General features: G+C 45.4%; 1 protein-coding gene across 1 annotated transcript in view; it reads left to right on the top strand.

Moving 5' to 3' along the window:
* Nucleotides 1-19701, top strand: part of RAB2A (RAB2A, member RAS oncogene family) — a 160896-nt gene that overhangs the window by 133534 nt on the left and 7661 nt on the right. The window contains exon 7 of the mRNA XM_033933793.1: nucleotides 3868-3936. Within this exon, the coding sequence (XP_033789684.1) occupies nucleotides 3868-3936 (69 nt within the window). The remainder of the gene's footprint in view (nucleotides 1-3867; nucleotides 3937-19701) is intronic.

Here is a 19701-nt window from a genome sequence, read left to right as displayed (position 1 = left end):
ATGGATACTAGAACATAAGTACACCTATTGGAAAACTAAAGAAGCCAAATTAGTACGAATCCATCCTGCACAGTTAATGCTAACAGAAAACCATATCTCTTTCATATACGCAGACCACAGACAGACCTTCACACAGTATAGAATAACTAACCAAAAATTAAATATATGTATAAAAGCATTAAACTGAACCCCCAAGAAGCCACAGTGCAACACCAGAGAAAGAAAAAGTGATGCATGTCCCACTGTACTATGCAAAATATATACTAAACTAAAAATGAATTCCATTGTTTTTACCTTTGTTGTCTGACCGTTTACTTTTTCTAATTGTGTTGGTCCCAGTCTCTGGTTTCTGTTTTCCTTGGCTCCTCCTAAACTATCTTTGTCCATTTGTCATTTTTCTCTCCTATCTTCTCTTTTTTCCTCTCGGCTTTTCCTACTGCATTTTTTAATTAACTGTGTCTCCCTGCAGTTTACCATTTCTTTCTCTCGCTCTGACTCTCCTATTTCACTAACTCAATCCTTCCCACCCACCCCCACCCCCATTCAGCATCTGCCCCTCTCTTTCTTTCTTACATCCAATGTGTGCCTTCTTTCTGTCCATGCTGTCTCTCCCTTCCAACCAGCATCTGCCCCCTTTCATTCTCTTCTCTCACTCCCCACTTCCATCCAGTCTGCCTTCTCTCTCCCCAATACTGTCTAGTGTGTCTGTCCCATTCCCCTTAAATCCAGCATGTCTGAACCCCTCCTCTTCCATTCAGCATATCTGTCCCCCTCATACAGTGTGTATGCCCCCCTCCCCTTCCATCCAACGTCTGTTCCTGTCTCCCTCATCCAGTATATCTGTTCTCCTGTCTCCCCTTCTCTCTAGCATGTCTGTCCCCCTGTCTTCCTCATCCAACAAGTCTGTCCCCCTCCCTTTCCATCCAGTGTGTCTATCCCCCTCCTTCAGTGGTCAAACCCTACCTCTTCGCTGGCAGCAGTGGAAAGAACAAACTGCCTAGGCAGATCTTGAGCCTTTCCTTTACAGCTGTCCCACCCTCTGACACAACTTCGTATAAAGAGTGGGTCAGAGAGCGGGACAACTACAGAGGAAAGGCTCTGGGTCAGCCTAAGTAGTTTGCTCTGACTCTCACTGCTGGCAAAGAGATGAGGTTTGATCGCCAGAGGAAGGGGCTGGGAAAGGAGAGGGCCCTGAAGTCACCAGAGGGAGGACCTGAGATCAGAAGAGGATGAGGCACTGGAGTCACAGAGTGGGAGGGGGTCCTCAGAGCAGGGGTACCTGCTAGAGTCATGTGTCGCCTCCCCTTCCATCCAGCATGTCTCTTCCCCTTTTCTAGGGGTCAAATCCTACCTCTTTGCCAGGAGCGGAGGACGGAACAAATTGCCTAGACCAACCTTGAGCCTTTCCTCTGCAGAGGTTCCACCCTCTTGACACTCGGGTGAGAGGGAGGAACAGCTTCAGAGGAAAGACTGGGTCACCTACTGTTAAGCAGGGGTTGAGCACAGGCTGTTAGGCGCCCTTAGGAGGTTCGGTGGTATCTCACAGGGTGCCAGCTGCATCTTTACACCTCCACCCATCCCAGTGCTCATCTAGTGGTCTGCAGGGGTGGAGGTGTAATCTGTCAGCCCAAAGATCAGCTTTAGAGAACCTTTCTCAGCATTGTGACAGTGAATTTTCCATCCAGCTGCTGTGAGGGAGCTGAAAGCAAGCTACAGCTCAAATCCTGTCAGGTCATGTTTTGTAGTAGTTGCATTCTTTTTCTGTAATACCACAGTATAGTGAGTTGCAATACAGGTAAGGTATTAGGACAGATGGTGCTACTGTCCTGAAACTGGTCTCAGTCAAGACTGGTCTAATTGTCCTCAGTTGTCTTAAATAGGTTAAGTTCGAGTCTAGTGTAATTCTCCCAGTACTTTGGAGGAATTTTCTATCTTTAGACTCACATCTGTGAACAGTTCCATTTCTGTGCTTGGTAGTGAGTTATAATCTCTGAACCATAATATTTTTGTTTTAGATTTGTTTATTTTGAGGGAGTTTCTCATCATCCATGCGCTTGGGTCTTCAATATTATTTTTCAGGTAATTTAGGGTGTTATTGAAGGATTCTTTGGCTAAACAGAGAATGAAGATATTTGTGTAGGAGAAGATGTGATCCTGGGTCAAGAGTAGGTTATTTCCCAGTGCTCTTAGATAAATATTAAATAGTATTGTATTAAATAGTGCTGGTGATAGTGGTAAGCCTTGTGGAACACCACAGTTGACCTTCCATTGCTGGGATCTCTTGTCGTCTTGTCAAACTTCATATGTTCTGTTTTTTAAGAACTATGAAAACCGTTATAGCATACTGTACTCCCAAGTTCATTTAATTTGAGGAGTAAGAGAGAGTGGTCTACTGCATCAAACGCTGCAGAGATGTCAAATTGTAGCAGTATAGATTGTTTGCATCTGCTGAGTTTATATCTTATTTTAGACGTTAGTTCAAGTAACAGAGATTTGGTCCTGTGCCTTGGTCTAAAGCCATGTTGTAATTTATGGAATTCATCTGTTTGGTCTTTGAATTTAGTTAGTTTCGTACTTTCACAGAATTCTAGTAATTTGGCAAGCCATGAAATCCCCACTACCAGCCTGAAGTGTTCTACCTTGGTCAAGTCAAGGTTTGCAGCTTTAGGTACGGGTGTCAATGCTAAAGCTGATACTGTTTTGGGATAGAGTCTATTTTTAAGCATCTGTTTACTAGGTCTGTCAGCCATAACAGAAAAAAAATAGTGGGGACATGAGTTAGCAGGCTAGCTAGACAGATATCTAAGTAGCAGTGATTTATGGATATTCTCTTCAGACAGTCTGAGATCTCTTGTTGACAGAGGTGAATTTTGACTAGCATCTGTCAGCTGGGGATCCCTTTGTCTTCATTGTCCCCCCTCCTATACTAACGCTTAGTGCGGGTTTTAGTTCCGGCAGCGGCGGTAACTACTCCGAAGCTCATAGAATTTCTATGAGCATCTGAGCAGTTACTGCCACTGCCAGTGTTAAAACCCACACTACGTGTTAGTAAAAGAGGGGGTGTATTTAGTTGGGTAAAGATCCATGTTGTCTACTGGGTCATGTGTGAATGATGTCCTCTCGATTCTGAATTTTCTTGAAAGTAATGTGCTAGTTTGTCTGCTTCTGGTTATGATGCTGGACCTTCTGTTATATCAGTGTATCGCAAACTGTGTGCTATGGCACACCAGTATGCCTCCTGAGATTTCTGGTGTGCTGCGACACACTGGCGAGGAGGAGAGTCATTCACGCCGGCTTCCTGCCTACAGGACGTGCCTCTCGCGGCGAGAGGCACGTTCTGTAGGAAGTCGGCCGGCGCAGCTGACTCTCCTTCTGGCCGGCATCTCTCCTCTTCTCCCGCACCTCCCAGATCCCTGTAACGGTGGGGTCGCGGCCAGATGGTCGAACATTGACGTGATGACATCACGCATGCACCTGATGTCATCGCGTCGACTTCCTGGTGCCTTCCGACCAGGGCACTGGTTTTAGTGTGCTGCCGGCCGGAAAAGTTTGCGAGACACTGTTATATCTTTTGTGGAGATCGGTGAGTTGTAGATTCTAAAGTGACATAACTAAATTGGAAGCAAAAAATAAATGTTAATAAGCAATCTATTTTGTTTTGGGGTTTTTTGTTGTTTTTTTTCCAAACTTGCATTTTCCCCAAACCTGACTGTCTCCTTTTGGAAAAGGTTACTGATATAATGTTCTTGTTGTTTGACAGTAGCTTTCTATTTAGACTGTCTCTGTTGTATAGCTGGTTGAAATGTTGCTATTTTATTTTTATTATTATTATATTTCTTACCCTAGATTTCTTCTGTTACATTGCAGGCATTTATTAATACAGCAAAAGAAATTTATGAGAAAATACAAGAAGGAGTCTTTGATATTAATAATGAGGTAACTTTTTCCTTTAGTTCTGAATATGATTTTGCTTTTGTGATAAAGTACAAACGTATAAACTTTGTTAGTATTCTACTTATAGAATAATTGAATTAGAGTGGTCTAATGATAATTTAAAGGGTGGTAAACCCCAATGGCAACCTGTATATTGGGTTTGTACATCAACGCATACAGTAGTATATGGCTTTGTGAATTATGAAAAAGGGAAGAAAAAAAACCTCTCTTTTAGGGAAAATATCTGTCTTTTCCATCAATACCCAAGAACTAATTCAAGGATCGATTTAGAAAGCAAGTATTGTTTGAAGGAGGAGGCCATCAGAGTAAGAGCATACACTCTCGTATACAGCCCAGTGTGAGCTGAGTTCTAATGAAAGTGCCATAATGGCCATTCAGTCTAAGCTCTTTCACATATCATCGGTCTAGTTTCAAGTTTTAAATTTATTATGACTTGATATATCGCTTTTCATTTCCAAAGCAATTTACATCATTACAATTTTAAAAATTAAAAACAGTAACATTGTGGGAGTTACAAACACAAATACATAGAAAGATGAATCCCATAGACACCTACACCAGGTACAAGAGGGAAAAAGGGAAAGGGTTACATTGCTATAAAATAAAAAGATGGTGGGAAAGGAAAGAACAAAAGGACATCCTGCGAGGTTTAAGTTAAGTTATGTCTCGTAATGACACAAATCTATTAAGTGTTCCAAAACATGCTCACAAAATTGTTCCAAAATCTAGTGAAAATGTTACTCAGTACAGTTTAATATAAACAAACAGAAACAGACCCTATTTAACATTTACAAAAAGTTCATGCTGATGTAGTGCACGTTCACACAAATAATCCATTTGTCTGCTTCCAGTCAATTTGTTAGGTCAAGCAAGGCACCCCATTTCATAAACTTTCCTTAGGAACCCATATTGGAAGTTAATGAACATCTTAGCATATCAAAGCATTAAATGCACAAGGCAGACTTTGTGATCCTTGCAAATGAAGAACAAGCATGATGACATAACAAAAACACAACAAATTTATATACAAATAAACTTTTTTAAGCTTCAGAAAAGCTTCCATGTACAAAAGATGGATATAAAACATTCAGATGATAGAATTCCAGTCTATATGATCATTAAGTTCAAGTGGCTTCTACACTTGGTGCTAGTGCTGTCCAATTCACGATTTGAATCGATTCAATTTACAAAAAAAATCAGCCTCCTGATTCGATGACTGACTCTTCCCCCGTGCCTTCCTAAAGAGTAGCGGCAGTGCTTCCTTTTGCTGGCCGTCCGCTACCGCTCCAGCTTGAGGGCGGAGGGTCAGTCAGAAAGGCCTGCATGTTCCCCCAGCTTCCCCACTCTTATCTTAAGCAGGTAATACGGCAGCCTGCAGGATCGCTGATGCTATAGCGATCCCTGCAGCAGCCCATCATCTTCAGCGGCACGTTCTCTCTGCTACAGTCCTGCCCCTGCTCTGACAGGTTCGTGGCAGAGAGAACGTGCCGCTGAGGATGACAGGCAGCTGCAGGGATCGCTATAGCACCAGCGATCCTGCAGGTTGCTCCAAGAGACTCATTCGGGCTTCCCCTCTGTCACCGGAGTCCTTGCTTCTGATGTAACTTCCGGTTTTGCAAAACCGAAAGTTACATCGAAGCAAGGACTCCGGTGGCAGAGGGGAAGCCCAAACGGATCGCTGGTGCAGATCGGGGCAGCACGGCTCTCCCCTTCCCGCAAGCAAGGCTTTCTCCTCTCCTTCCTGGCCAGGCAAAAGCGGCAGTAGCGAATTCAATTCACTATCCTGCTACTACTCTGGGCGTCTTCTCTCCATTCAGCCACCCAAGCGGAAACAGGAAGTTTTCACTGAGGGCAGGCCGCAGTGGAGAGAAGACGGCAGGAGTGGATCGCTACCGCCACCGACAGACCTCTTCCGGACTCTCTTTGGGAAAGGTGCGGGGGTTTGGTGGTGGTGGGGGCTTAGGAGTGCCATTAAAAAATGGTAGATGGAGGGAGAGGTGAGATGGGGAGTTGGTGGACTGGAGGAGAGATGGGGAGAAGATAGATGGGAGAAATGAACTTGGTGGAGGGGGGAAATAGACTTGGGGAAGATCATGGAGAGGGGAGATGGGGGGAAGGATAGAAGAAATAAGGATCTAAAAACAGGAGAGGGAGATAGATGGTGGACAATGGGATTTAGGGAGGGAAGGAACAAAAATGGAGAGAAGTTGAACACAAGGGATGGTGTGGAGGGGGGATAGAGATAATGGATAGGAGGGTATTTAGGAAGAACATAAGAAGTTGCCTCCACTGGGTCAGACCCGAGGTCCATCGTGCCCAGCAGTCCACACCTGCAGCGGCCCATCAGGCCCATGACCTGTAATGTGATCCTTCTCTAATCCCTTTTATCCTTCTATCCATACTCTGTCTAAAACCTATCTCTACCTCTATCTGTATCCTTCAATCCCCCTATCGTTCAGGAATTTATCCAATCCTTCCTTGAACCCCCGTAGTGTACTCTGCCCTATCACAACCTCCGGAAGCGCATTCCAGGTGTCCACCACCCTCTGTGTAAAAAAGAACTTCCTAGCATTGGTTCTAAAGTTGTCCCCTTTCAGCTTCTCTGAGTGCCCCCTTGTGCTTGTGGTTCCCAATAATCTGAAGAATCTGTCCCTTTCCACCCTCTATGCCCTTCATGATCTTGAAAGTCTCTATCATGTCTCCTCTTTTCAAGGGAGAAGAGCACCAGCCTTCCCAACCTGTCTGCGTATGAAAGGTTCTCCATACCTTTTATCATTTTTGTCGCTCTTCATTGGACCCTTTCAAGTATCGCCATGTCCTTCTTGAGGTACGGTGACCAATACTGGACACAGTACACCATCGCACGATACAGTGGCATGATGACTTCCTTCGTCCTGGTTGTAATGCCCTTCTTAATAATACCCAACATTCTGTTTGCTTTCTTTGAGGCTGCTGCACATTGTGCCGTTGATTTCATTGTAGTATCTACCAGCACACCCAAGTCTTTTTCAAGGTTACTATCCCCTAGCACTGATCCCCCCATTTTGTAGCTGAACATCGGGTTCTTTTTCCCTAAATGCATGACCTTGCATTTCTCTATATTAAAGCGCATTTGCCATTTACTTGCCCACTCTTCCAGTTTGTTTAGGTCCCTTTGTAGGTCTTCACATTCCTCCGTGGTTCTAACCCTGCTGCAGAGTTTGGTGTCATCCGCAAATTTTATAACTTCACACTTCGTCCCCGCTTCTAAGTCGTTTATGAATACATTGAACAGCAGCGGTCCGAGCACCGACCCCTGGGGTTCACCGCTCATGACCTTCCGCCAGTCCGAGTAGTGGCCCTTCACTTCAACCCGTTGCTTTCTGTCTGCCAACCAGTGTTTAATCCATCTGTGTACGTCCCCTTCCACCCCGTGGCTCCACAGCTTCCTAAGAAGCCGCTCATGGGGTACCGTGTCAAAGGCTTTTTGGAAATCGAGATAGATGATGTCTACAGGTTCTCCTTTGTCCATCTGGCAGTTTATCCCTTTAAAGAAGTGCAGTAGGTTCGTTTGGCACGATCTTCCCTTGCAGAAGCCATGCTGGCTCGCTTTCAGTTATCCATTTTTTTCTATGTGTTCACAGATGGTGTCCTTTATCAGTGCCTCCATCATCTTGCCTGGGACTGAAGTCAGGCTTACTGGCCTGTAGTTCCCCGGGTCACCCCTCGATCCCTTTTTAAAGATAGGTGTGATATTTGCTATTTTCCAGTCCTCCGGGATCTCCCCAGTTTTCAAGGACAAGTTGCAAATTTGTCGGAGAGTTTCCGCTATTTCGTTCCTTAGCTCTTTTAGAACCCTTGGGTGGATTCCGTCCGGGCCCAGTGATTTGTCGCTTTTTAGTCTGTCTATCTGTTTGAGGACCTCCTCATGGCTTATCTCTATATGCACCAGTTTTTCGTCTTGATCTCCACTTATGATCTCTTCGGGAGAGAAAGGAAGAGATGGTGAACCCTGAGGTGGTGGGTAAGGAGAGAGAGATGAAGGATGAAAGGGTAATTCAGAAAAGGTGGATCTGTGGATGGAGACGAAAAAAGGAAAGATACCAGACCTCCAGGGGAGGGAAGGGAAACGGAAGGGGAGGACAGAGACAGAAGATAGATGGTTAGCACGGAGAAAGAAGAAAGAAGGAGACCCTGGCAAGCAAGCAAGTCAGAAGACAACCGGAGCCTGGGACCGATAAGTTCTGAATAATGATCAGACAACAAAAGGTAGAAAAAATAATTTTATTTTCTATTTTATGGTGTTAGACCACGAATGTGAGCTAGGATTTAAGAGAGAGAGGAAAAGTGTTTTTGTTTGTTTATTTTGTTTACACCACAGCGCCAGGAGAGGGCAAAGTGGGTGAACAGGCTATAAAAGGGGTGAAGAGGCTATAAAATAAACCCACTAGGATGTTTGAAAAAAAACATCCACTTGGGCAGGAAAATCGAATCGAAAAATCGATTCAATAGGCAGAATCAAATCAAATTTTTTTTTTCCTGAATCGGGCAGCACTAGTGACTGCAAATGGCCCAGCACAAATATCTAGGGCTGATTTAGCTAGTGACACTACCAGCTGAATATCGGAGGGAAATAAACATATTTTCCAGTGTAATAGGCATATCATTCTGCATCAGGTGGGTTGTGAAGCTCTGATCCCGAGATCCTTTGTAGAAAGCCTCATTTACATTTTTCTGCTCTGCCTCCCCTCACTCTGGGATGTCCTGTAACTCCTCAGTTTTACTATCTGAGTGGCCCCCATGGCGGTTTTTCACCAGGATCTGGTGCTGGCTGCATTTTCTCCCCACTACTTCATGCAGGGTCTTGTGGGATTTGAGGTTTCAGTCTGAGGGGCAGTCCGAAGAAGCAAGATATCTGGTTTCCAGGCTTGTCTGAGGTAGGAGTTCTCTGGCTACTGTTTCAGCCCTTTGCAGCTTGCAGCATGGCGCAGTGAGTAAAGCTGTGACAGCCTATGAGGGAGGATGTCTCCAAAAATGAAAATGAATTTTAAAAGTTTCTAGGGATAAGGACAGAGTTCACCTCTAAAATCCTATTCCCCAAATTTTATGACCACTTATTTAGCTCCCATGGGCCGTTTTTGATGCTAAAATCGCTGCTACTGCAGCCATCTTGGATTTCCTGATTTTGGAATAAAAACCCCTGCCTTAAAACACCTCGATTTGGCTCAAAATCAGTCTAGATGGACTCCTGAGTCCAGGATACCAAGGATTCATGCCAGATTTGTGCTGGCTGGCTGTGGACTATATGTGTGCTACGCAGCACATGAGAGGGGGTAGGGGCAACTAGCTTAGACCCCTCTAGTCCTCGTGCTGGCATGGGGTCCCAGATGGCTGAAGTTTTAGGTCAAAAAGCCTGGCTGGAGCTGGGAAATGGCGAAAGTGCATCCCCGGCGAAGTGCAGCCATGCACCTGCCGTTAAACCCCAAGTGGAACACGGGTGCACCTGCAAGGGCCCTCTGAGCATCCTGGTTTGGCTTTTGCTCCAGAATTTATAAGTATGATGTACAAAGTGTGCTTAAATTACAGTTGATATTCAAAATATTGTCCTTTGCAGTTCCTGTACCTGTTCTTGTTTTGCTAAGTATTTTTCAGCTGTTTTCATGGTTGTAATCTTGTATCATCAATAAAAATTGTTTGAATCTAAATTACAGTGGTCATGGCGATGGTAGCATCAGAGGTTCCTCTTTCTGAGGACTCATTTTCCCCACAGCAGAGCCATGCGCAAGATATGGGGTTACAGTCAGAAGAAGACAAGGATGAGGCAAATTCTGTTTCTATGCCTTTATTGTCTCAGTCTGGATCGTACTAGGGGACTCAGCTTCATGCCTGGAAGTCAGATCCCGACCAGGTGGCAGCTCTGGATTAGAGAATGACACGGTGAAAAAATTGGTCCCCGTCACCGCCCCGTCCCCGTCTCACCATCCTCTGCACCGCCCCGTCACCGCCATTCCCTTCACCGCCCCGTCACCGCCACTGCAACCCCATTCACCGCCCCGTCACCGCTGCATACATAAAAGCCTCAAACGGGTACGATTTTATATACTTTTCTTTATTTACGTATAAAGGAAACATTCTTTAAAACTTTAAAACTTAGTTAAATATTAGTTAATAACTATACAAAAACAAACACGACATGTACTTTTAATGCTTACAATGTTAGCCTACATGGTAAGTAGACGCGGCTGCTGTACCTAATCGCGGCAAAGATCTCCCTGCCGTGATTAGCATAGTGACCGCGGCTACGGCTGCAAGTCTCCCCTCCCCCCAGCGATCACGGCAGGAGGGCACCCAACCCCTCCTGTAGACCCCCCCAACGGCCCTCCCGACAATCGCAGCAGAAGGGTACCCAACCCCTCCTGCCGGTCCTCCCAATGGCCTCCCCTAAGATCGCTGGCAGGAGGGTACCAAACCCCTCCTGCTGGACCCCCCCCCCCAACGAACCCTCCCACCCCGGAACCCCCTTAGTCTTACTTTCCAAGTTGGACCGGACGGCTCCTCACACGTATGGCCAGCAGGCTTGCCTCCGTCCAAATGATGCGGGCCCGCCCCTACCCTGCCCAACCCACAGGATCCTAGGGCCTGATTGGTCTAGGCACCTAAAGCCACTCCCGCTATAGGAGGGGCCTTAGGTGCTTGGGCCAATCAGGCCCTAGGATCCTGTGGGTTAGGCAGGGGAGGGGAGGGGCGGGCCCGCCTCATTTGGACGGAGGCAGGCCTGCTGGCCAGACGAGCGAGGAGCTGTCCGGTCCAACTTGGAAAGTAAGACTAAGGGTGGTGTTTCGGGATGGCGGGGTTTGTTGGGGGAGGGTCCGGCAGGAGTGGTTGGGCACCCTCCTATTGGCGATATAGGGGGCTGTTGGGGGGGCCAGCAGGAGGGGTTGGGCACCCTCCTACCAGTGATCATAGGGGGGCTGTTGGGGAGCTGGCAGGAAGGGTTGGATATCCTCCTGCTGCGATCGTCGGGGGGGCTGTTGGGGTAGGCAGGAGGGGATGGGTACCCTCCTGCCGCGATCGTTGGGGAGGGCTGGTTCTGTCGGCATGAAGGGCTGAGCACCTTCCTGCCGGCGATCGTCGGGGGGGGGGGGGCGGGTCCTATTGGCAGGAAGGGTTGATCTGACAAATGAGGAGCACGGTGAAACACAGGTAAATAGCGGTTCCTAGAAGGGGGTACATTGGCCTGCGGGGACAAATCTTTTCACCGTTTTTGCGGGCGGTGAAAACTTTTGTCCCCGTGTCTGCGGCGATTTGGCTTTGGAGTCTCCATAACCCGCAGCCAAACCACAGCCACGCCGCAGCTCCCTGCGGGGATCGCTCCCCGTGTCATTCTCTACTCTGGATCTCTGTGAGGGACCCGACTGTGCGCAGTCTGTTAAGCTTAAAGTGCTTTTGGAGATTATTACTGAGTCTCTTCAAGAATTAACGATAGAGCCTTCACAGACCTCTACGGCCCAGTTCTCACTTATGAGCAGCACTAAAGCTCAGAACAAATGCTTTCCTTCCCATCCGGACATTACTAAAATACTAACAGACCATTGGGAGGTTCTGGAGGAGCCCTTTTGTATGTCAAAGACCATGGCAAAGCTTTACCTGATGGACACTGAATTTCATCAGCTGTTTGTTCCGCCCAAGGAGAATTCTCTGGTGGTGCAGTTTACCAACTGTACTCCCTCCCTAGTGAAGGGAGAGTGGTGTTGAAGGGTACACAAGATCACAGGCTGGACTTTGACCTTAAGAGGCAATTTGAGACTGCGGCAGTGGGGTTGAAGATTGCAGCAGCAGCATTGTATGTCGCACATGCTTGCCATTCAAGTTGTGCTCCAGGACAGATGCCGACACGGATCCCCAGTTTTGTGGCAGATGCTCTATATGATCTCTTCAGGGTCCTGAGCAAGGTTTCTGCATATGCTATTTCCAACCATGAAATGCTTTGGATCAGACAGTGGGTGAAAGATTCATCCTCTAAGACTACACTGACCAAATTGCTTTTTAAGGGTCAATTGCTCTTTGGTTTACAATCCTGCACACTGGCCATAAGATCGTCCATGCCTTTACCAAAGTCTTTACCAGACAGCAGACCAAGTGCCCCTAGGTCAGGGGTGCCCAATAAGTCGATCGCAATCAACCGGTCGATCACTCAGGCAACCCCAGTCAATTGCGGAGCCATGTGGTTTCTCTTCTGTTCTGTGCCATGCGGTTTCTCTTCTGTGCTGTGGTGTCCGGCTTTCTCTCTGGCCTCCCACGCATCCCTTTACCTAATTTTAGCAGGGAGCAGCCTGCAGAGAGGATCGCCAGTACTTTAGCGATCCTTGCAGGTTGCCATAGGCCTCAGGAACTGTCTTCCCTCTGCCATGATCCTGCCTCTGATGTCAGAGGAGGGGCGGGACGACGGCTCCTGAGGCCTATTGCAACCTGCAAGGATTGCTAAAATACTGGCGATCCTCTCTGCAGGCTGCTCTCTGCTGGAATTAGGTAAATGGATGTGCAGGAGGTCAGGGAGAAACACGCAGGCCTTCCGAGAGGGGATGCAGGCCTTCATGGATGGGGTGGTGGGGAAGGAGGGAGAGATGGTAGATGAAAGGGTAGTTGAGAGAAAAAAAAAAGAAAGGTTAGTTGAGAAAAGGTGGATCTGTGGATGGAGATGAAAAGGAAAGATGCCAGACTTCCAGGGAAGGGAAACGGAAGGGGAGAACAGAGATAGAAGATGGATGGTTTGCACAGAGAAAGAAGGAGACCCTGGCAAGCAAGTTATCAGAAGTCAATCAGAGCCTGGGACCAACAAGATTTGAATAATGACCCGACAACAATGGTAGGAAAAATGATGTTGTTTTCAATTTAGTGATCAAAATGTGGCCGTTTTAGGAATTTATATCTGCTGTCTAAATTTTGCACTATGGCCCCCTTTTACTAAACCGCAATAGCAGTTTTTAGCGCAGGGAGCCTTGATCTCTTTGAAAAAAAACCCAGAATATAAATGATAATTAACATTTTCTCTGCGTACAATGTGCTTTGTGTTTTTTAAAATTTTATTGTTGGTAGATCATTTTGACTTGGTCATTTTAAAAGTAGTTCGCAAGCCCAAAAAGTGTGGGCACCCCTGCCCTAGGGGGTTATGTCGAGCTAATTTTCGTGGCCCTTGGCACTTTCACCAGTACTTGGGAGGGCTTTCAGTCCAGAGACCTTTTCAAGGCTTGAGACAGAGATTTGGGGGTGCTAAGCATCACAGTTCTCAGGATCTCGCCCCACAGTTGCCCCAAAGAAACAGTTCTGATGCCAGGTCAGGAGCCGTACCTCCAAGGATAGGAGGAAGATTGTCAGCTTACCGGAAGGCATGGGTGAAGATTGCATCAGGTGCTGGGTATTGGAAATAATTTAGGAGGGGGTACAAGCTCAAGTTCTTTCATCCCCTTCCAGATCTCTGTAGATTCTTCAGCGGGGAAGCCAGAGAAGGTGGTCTGATTCCGAGCAACAGTAAAGAGGCTACTGGATCTATCAGTCATAGAAGCCATCTAGGGCGAAGAATCAGACTCGGGCAGAAACTCCATCTACTCTATTGTGCCCAAACGAGACTCAGAAGACTGGAGGCTGATTTCTGGATCTGAAATCGGTCAATGCAGCACTCAAGATAATGTGTTACCACATGTAAACTGTAAGGTCAGTTATTGCCTCCGTGGTTCTGGGGGAATTTTTTGCCTCACTGGATTTGATAGGCCTATCTGCATATCCCCAAATTCCCGGCTCATGAGGTTTCACAATCTGCAACACTATTTCCAGTTCTCGGCCCTTCCATTTGGGCTGGTCACAGCACCACGCACCTTCACCAAGGTGATGGTTGTAGTAGAAGCATACCTCTGGAAGGAGCAGATACAAGTGCATCCATACCTGGATGGATTGCCTGATATGTAGGGTATCAAGGTAAGGGTGGCAGTGGAGCGTGTGGTAGGCAATGTGCAAACAGACTTTAGTTCCCGGAGCATTGTGAGTCAGTGGGGGGCGCCCACTGTTCAACCTCATGGTGTCAGCAACCAACAAAACGACAACTTGGTTTTTCAGTCAAAGATACGAACAAGGAAGCATCAATCTGAATGCCCTAGTGCAGCTGTGGCCACAGACAGGGCTTTTGTATGTGTTTCTGCTATGACCCATGATAGGTGGAGTCCTTCAAAGAATAATATTGCATCCAGACCTGGTAGTTCTTATTGCACTGGACAGGCTGAAATATCTGTTATGCAGACCGGGTCCATCTAAAAAGGGGCCAGGTTCTCAGATTAGAGAGTTGTACGGGGACAGAAATCAAACCCATCCCCGCCCATCCCCTGTAGAATCAAACCCGTCCCTGCCCATCCCCACTGGAATCAAATTCGTCCCCTGTTGGATTATCTCTTTGTGCTAGCAGATACCAGTTGCCAGGACTGGCTGACTTCAATAGTGACCATTTCTAGATGGATTCAAATGATTTCTTCAGCTTACATTGACAGCGGAAAGCAATCGCCAGTGGCTATAAAGGCCCATTCTACTAGGAATGTAGCTTCCTCATGGGCAGAGTCTAGAGCAGTTTCCCCTGAAGAAAATTGTAGAACAGCTACATGGTTTTTTCTCCCATACTTTCACAATAATGGTGAGCTGGTTGATATTGTATATCTGGATTTTCAGAAGGCATCTGATAAAGTATCTCATGAAAGAAACTTCAGGAAATAAAAAGGTCATGGGTGGGAGGCAGTGCCTTATTGTGGATTAAGAACTGGTTAAAAGATAGAAAGCAGAGTAGGATTAAATGATCAACATTCTCACTGGAGAATGGTAAATAATAGGGTTTCACAGGGATCAGGACCAGACTGCAGCTCTTTCACATATTTGTGAATGACCTGGAAACAGTAATAACAAGTGAGGAAATCGCATTTACTGATGACACAAAATTATTCAAAATTCTTAAATCATAAGAGGTTTGAAAAATTGTAAGGAAACCTTATGAGACTGGTGGACTGGGCAATCAAATGGCAGATGACATTTAATATTGAGGCGTCCATACTATAGTTTTATGATGTAGGGTTCAACATCAGGAGTCACTGCCCAGGAAAAGCATCTGGGTGTTGATAAGTTGATAAGCAAATAGAATATTAGGAATTATTAGGAGAGGAAATGAGAACAAAAATGGGAATATTATAATGCCTTTGTATTGCGCCATGGTGTAACCATACCTCAAATATTGTCTGCAGTTCTGATCGTCACACCTCAAAAAAGATAGCAGAATTAGAAAAGGTACAGAGAAGGACAACGAAAAGGAGATAGGGATGAGTTCTCTATGAGGAAAGGCTAAAGTGGCTAGGGCTCTTTAGCTTGGAGAGGAGACAGCTGAGGGGAGATATAATAGAGGTCTGTAAAATTCTCAGTGAAGAACAGGTAGATGTGAATTGCATGTTTACTCTTTTTTTTAAAAAAAGAAAAAAGACTAGGTGCATGCAATAAAATAGTACATTTTAAAACTAATCTTAGAAAATATTTATTCACTCAAAGTATAATTAAACTCTAGAATTCAGTGCCAGACCATTTGTTAAAAACAATATAACATTGAGTTTTCATATTGCTTTCTATATGTATAGTTTTAAGCTGTTCCTCTTGGATGCAACAAGACTATCTTAATACCACTTTAAACAAAACTTTTTGGTTTATAAAGCAGTATATATGCTTTTAATAAAGATAAATACATTAGTACACAACTACTCAATTTGTTGTTGAGCCTTCTGTACCCTCTTTCTCTGGAGACATTCTAGTATCTTACTGCATTATTTTCTTTACCAGTTTGTTCTTCCTATCTTATAAAATAGAGAGAAAGCATGCCAGGGGAGAAGATTGGATGTCTTACACCAGTGTTTTTCAACTTGCGGTATTCATACCCTTAGGGGTATGTGAGCCACTTGTGGGGGATATGTAGCACTGCGCGGATCCCTGCCCCCTTCCTCCTCAATCACCGCTGCTGCCGGCGAACCTATGCTCTCCTTCCTGCCATCCAGCTGCATCGCCGAAGCTGACCCAGAAGGCTTCCTTCTTATGTCAGAGCTGACATTGGAGGGAAGCCTTCCGGGTCACCCGGGGATTCCAATTACCTTAACAGTCCTTCTTAACATGTCCAAACGTGCTCCTTCCCCCACTCCATTCTCCCTTTGTTCCACGTTTATAGCCCTTCTCTCCATAACTTGCTCGCTGCAGGGCAGCACTCGCTCCCTTCAGGGCTGTCCAGTTCCTTCCTGCCTTCAGCTGCACTTGTTTGGAAGGACACGGGCAGCAGCTCTTGCACGCTGCACATGGCTGACCTGGAAACCTTCCCTCTGACGTTGGAGATGACATCAGAGGGAAGGCATACAGGTCAGCTACATGCAGCATGCAAGAGCCATTGCCCGTGACCCTACAAACAAGTGCAGCTGAAGGCAGGAAGGAGCTGGACAGCCCTGAAGGGAGCGAGTGCTGCCCTGCAGCGAGCAAGTTATGGAGAGAAGGGATATAAACGTGGGACAAAGGGAGAATGGAGTGGGGGAAGGAGCACGTTTGAACATGGGAGGGGCACTAATTTGAGACAAAGGCTAGAAGGCAGGGAGGGGGCACAGACTTGGGACATAGAAGGAAGGGAGGGGGCATGAATTAGGGACACAAGAGAGGGAGGAAGGGGCCACTAACTTGGGCAAGGGAGGGAGGGAATAGAAAGGGAGAATTGTTGGTCATGGGGGTGTGAGTGAGAGGGAAAGAGAAAAACTGGGCATAGAGAGAGAGGAGTGAAGTAGAGATGCTTGGGGAAGAGAAGGATGAGAGGGAGAAATGTTGGATGTGGTGGTGGAGAGGGACAGATTGAAGGGGATGCAAGGGGGAGGAATGTTGGACATAGTGATGGAGGGAGAGATGTGGCATGGTACTGAAGAGAGGTAATAGAAGACGAAATGGGCATGGGGCTGGTACGCAATGGTGAAAAATACTACACATGATCCGGGGAATGAGGGATGGAAAAATGTTGGATGTGGCAGTAGAGGCAGTGGGGGAGAGATTTGCCCGGGATCTCTTTTTTTTTCCCCCCCACTCCCTTTGCAGCAAGAGAAGGAATGAGAGAAGGACAGAGAGAGAGAGATATGTTGCCAGTGGGGGTGGAGGAGAGAGTAAGATAAGTTGGATTCCTGGAGGGACAGAGAGAGATGTTGGTTGGGGAAGGGAATGAGGTCTGGAGGAGAGGAAGCGTGTAGGAGGCAGAAAGAAAAAAATATTGGGTACAAAGTCAGAAGGAAATGCAACCGGAGACTCATGAAATCACCAGACAGCAAAGGTAGGAAAAATGATTTTATTTTCAATTTAGTGATCGAAATGTGTCAGTTTTGAGAATTTATATCTGCTATCTATATTTTGCACTATATTTGTGTATTTTTCTATAATTGCTACTGAGGTGATATTGCATATTTTAAAGTCATCTGCCTTGACCTCTTTGAAAAAAAACAAATATAAATGATAATTAACATTTTTGCTGCGTATGTGTTTTTTAATTTTGTGGTTACCATTATGTATTGTTAATAAGATTATATTCTGTGTATATGAAAAATGAATGGAAGAAATTGCATTACAATTAGTATTATTATTATGGTGTGGGGTCAGGGGCAGAGCTTGGGCAGGGATACTCGGTTAATATTTGTTAGACTTAGGGGGTACTTGGCTTGAAGAAGTTGAGAAACTGTCTTACACCCCCCCCCCCTCCCAAAATCAATTCAAAAAAGAGAGAGAGCAGTAAAACCAAGAAAAGCAAAAATCAACTGCTCCAGTTTATGCTGTGTGGACATACAACCAATCAACTAAAAAATAGTGGAGAAAAAGACCTCAGCAAAATAACTCCATTTCCACTATAAACAGCAGATTCCCCCATCCCCATGCATTTTCTCAAGTCCACCACGCCAACTGTGAACCTGTTACCAGATTTGTTTATAATTAGTGCACAGGTCATTGTGAGACAGTTTTTCTAAGGGTGGACTTGGCAGCAGGTTTGTGATGGTGCCTTTACTACTGAAAATTTGTAAGGGGCGATGGAAAAATTATGTGGAGCAGAAATTTAAAAAATTAAGTTTTTTTTCTCCTTGAGAGTATAAGGAACTGCTAATAAGAGACTTCATATGAAAAGAGGTATTGGTGCAGAGTTTTTGTTTTCCGGTGGGAGAGGGATATTCCTTTTCCTGAAATATAGAAGAATGAAAATCAGATTGTAAACTGACTTAAAAAGATAAATCAGGGGATTTAGAAAGGCATTCACCACATTCTAAAATGCAGTTTAAATTGGACAATAATTGAGGCTTTAGTTTAAAAATGCATGTTTCTTGTTTCTCTCATGTTTCGTGCAGCAGCTACTTGTCTCGCTGTGCTTTACTAGAGTTTTGATTACACTATGCTGTTGAGTGCCAACAGTCCATGCTATTAGTTTGACTTTGTGCCAAGTCTAGTTTCATGATTCCTCAAGAAGTTGCAGCCAGCCCCGAAGAGGAAAAACCAATGAGCCATAGGGCATGCTTTTTATTAAAGAGGAGTCCAAGAGTGCGGTGAAAAACCACATCAGCTGCTCTCAAAACTGAGCTAGTGCCAGAAACCCCAAGGCTACTACTGTTGCAGAGCAACTGCCAAGTACTATAAATCTGACATTTACTGTGACGTAAAGTTTCCTTAAGAGCTTAATTTCTGAAGCTACTGTATTACTTTTCTCAAAGTGCTGTATTTTTAGGTAAAATCCACTTGAGGGAGTGAGGGTTAGGACATAAGTATGAAGTTGATGAATGAAGAATCTACACCATGTGTGGTTTCCTGGCAAGTTGCCATGTCTTTGGGGATCATAGAAATTATTGATGACACAGAACACTTGTATGCCTTTAGCTCATGCAGTTGATTCAACACAGGCAAGTAGAGCTGCTTGGCGTGCACTAGCTTTGTGTTTTAGCAGTCCTGATGAAAAATCAACACTTATTTGTTAGGAAGGCATACATTTAAAAACTTAATAAACAATGCTGAAATATTTTGGAGTAAAAGTAATGCCTTTCTTTCCATTTTGTCAATCATTTGTTGCATGTACAGAAAATAGTTGGCTTAGGATTTGTCAATTTGCCAACATCATGTTAACTTGCATTTTAAAGTGCAGCTGGCCACAGTTCAGTGCAAGTATTTGTCGTGGCCTTAGCTGAAAGAAAGTAGAAGAATCTTCTTCATTGGAGGCAGAGAAGGGCAAGCTATGACCCATAGGATGTTTCCAGCTGGTTTCTATCTCATAAAACCCACCTATCACCACCAATATTACTAGCCTGCCAAATAATCAATGCTGAAACCACAGGTCTTGTTCTTTCACAGCCACTGCTGCTTCATCTGTCCCCAGAACTGCCACTGGTCTGACCCAGCAGTGACAATTCTTATGTAAGACAACCAATCCACCCATTTAGTAGCTGAGGTGCTGTCCAGTTTGGCAGGAAGCTGCTTCTGTCTCCAGCTCAAGATCCTTGCTGCCCTGACTTCAGCATGAGAGCTTTAAGAGGTGGAAACCATTTGTGAGCCCCAGAATGGAAACTCTAGATCAGAAGTCCTGAATACTATACTGCTGACTCTGTGCTTCCAGATACTGAGCAGAAGTAAAGAAAACAGGGTAGAGGAGGGCTATATTTCACACCCTTTGAAACACAAACTTGTGAGGGTAGCAAGATCCACTAATAT

This window comes from Geotrypetes seraphini, chromosome 2 (assembly GCF_902459505.1).
Source record: "Geotrypetes seraphini chromosome 2, aGeoSer1.1, whole genome shotgun sequence".
NCBI lineage: Eukaryota > Metazoa > Chordata > Amphibia > Gymnophiona > Dermophiidae > Geotrypetes > Geotrypetes seraphini.
The sequence above is the reverse complement of the archived record's forward strand: the minus strand, read 5'-3'. Positions and strand labels throughout refer to the sequence as shown.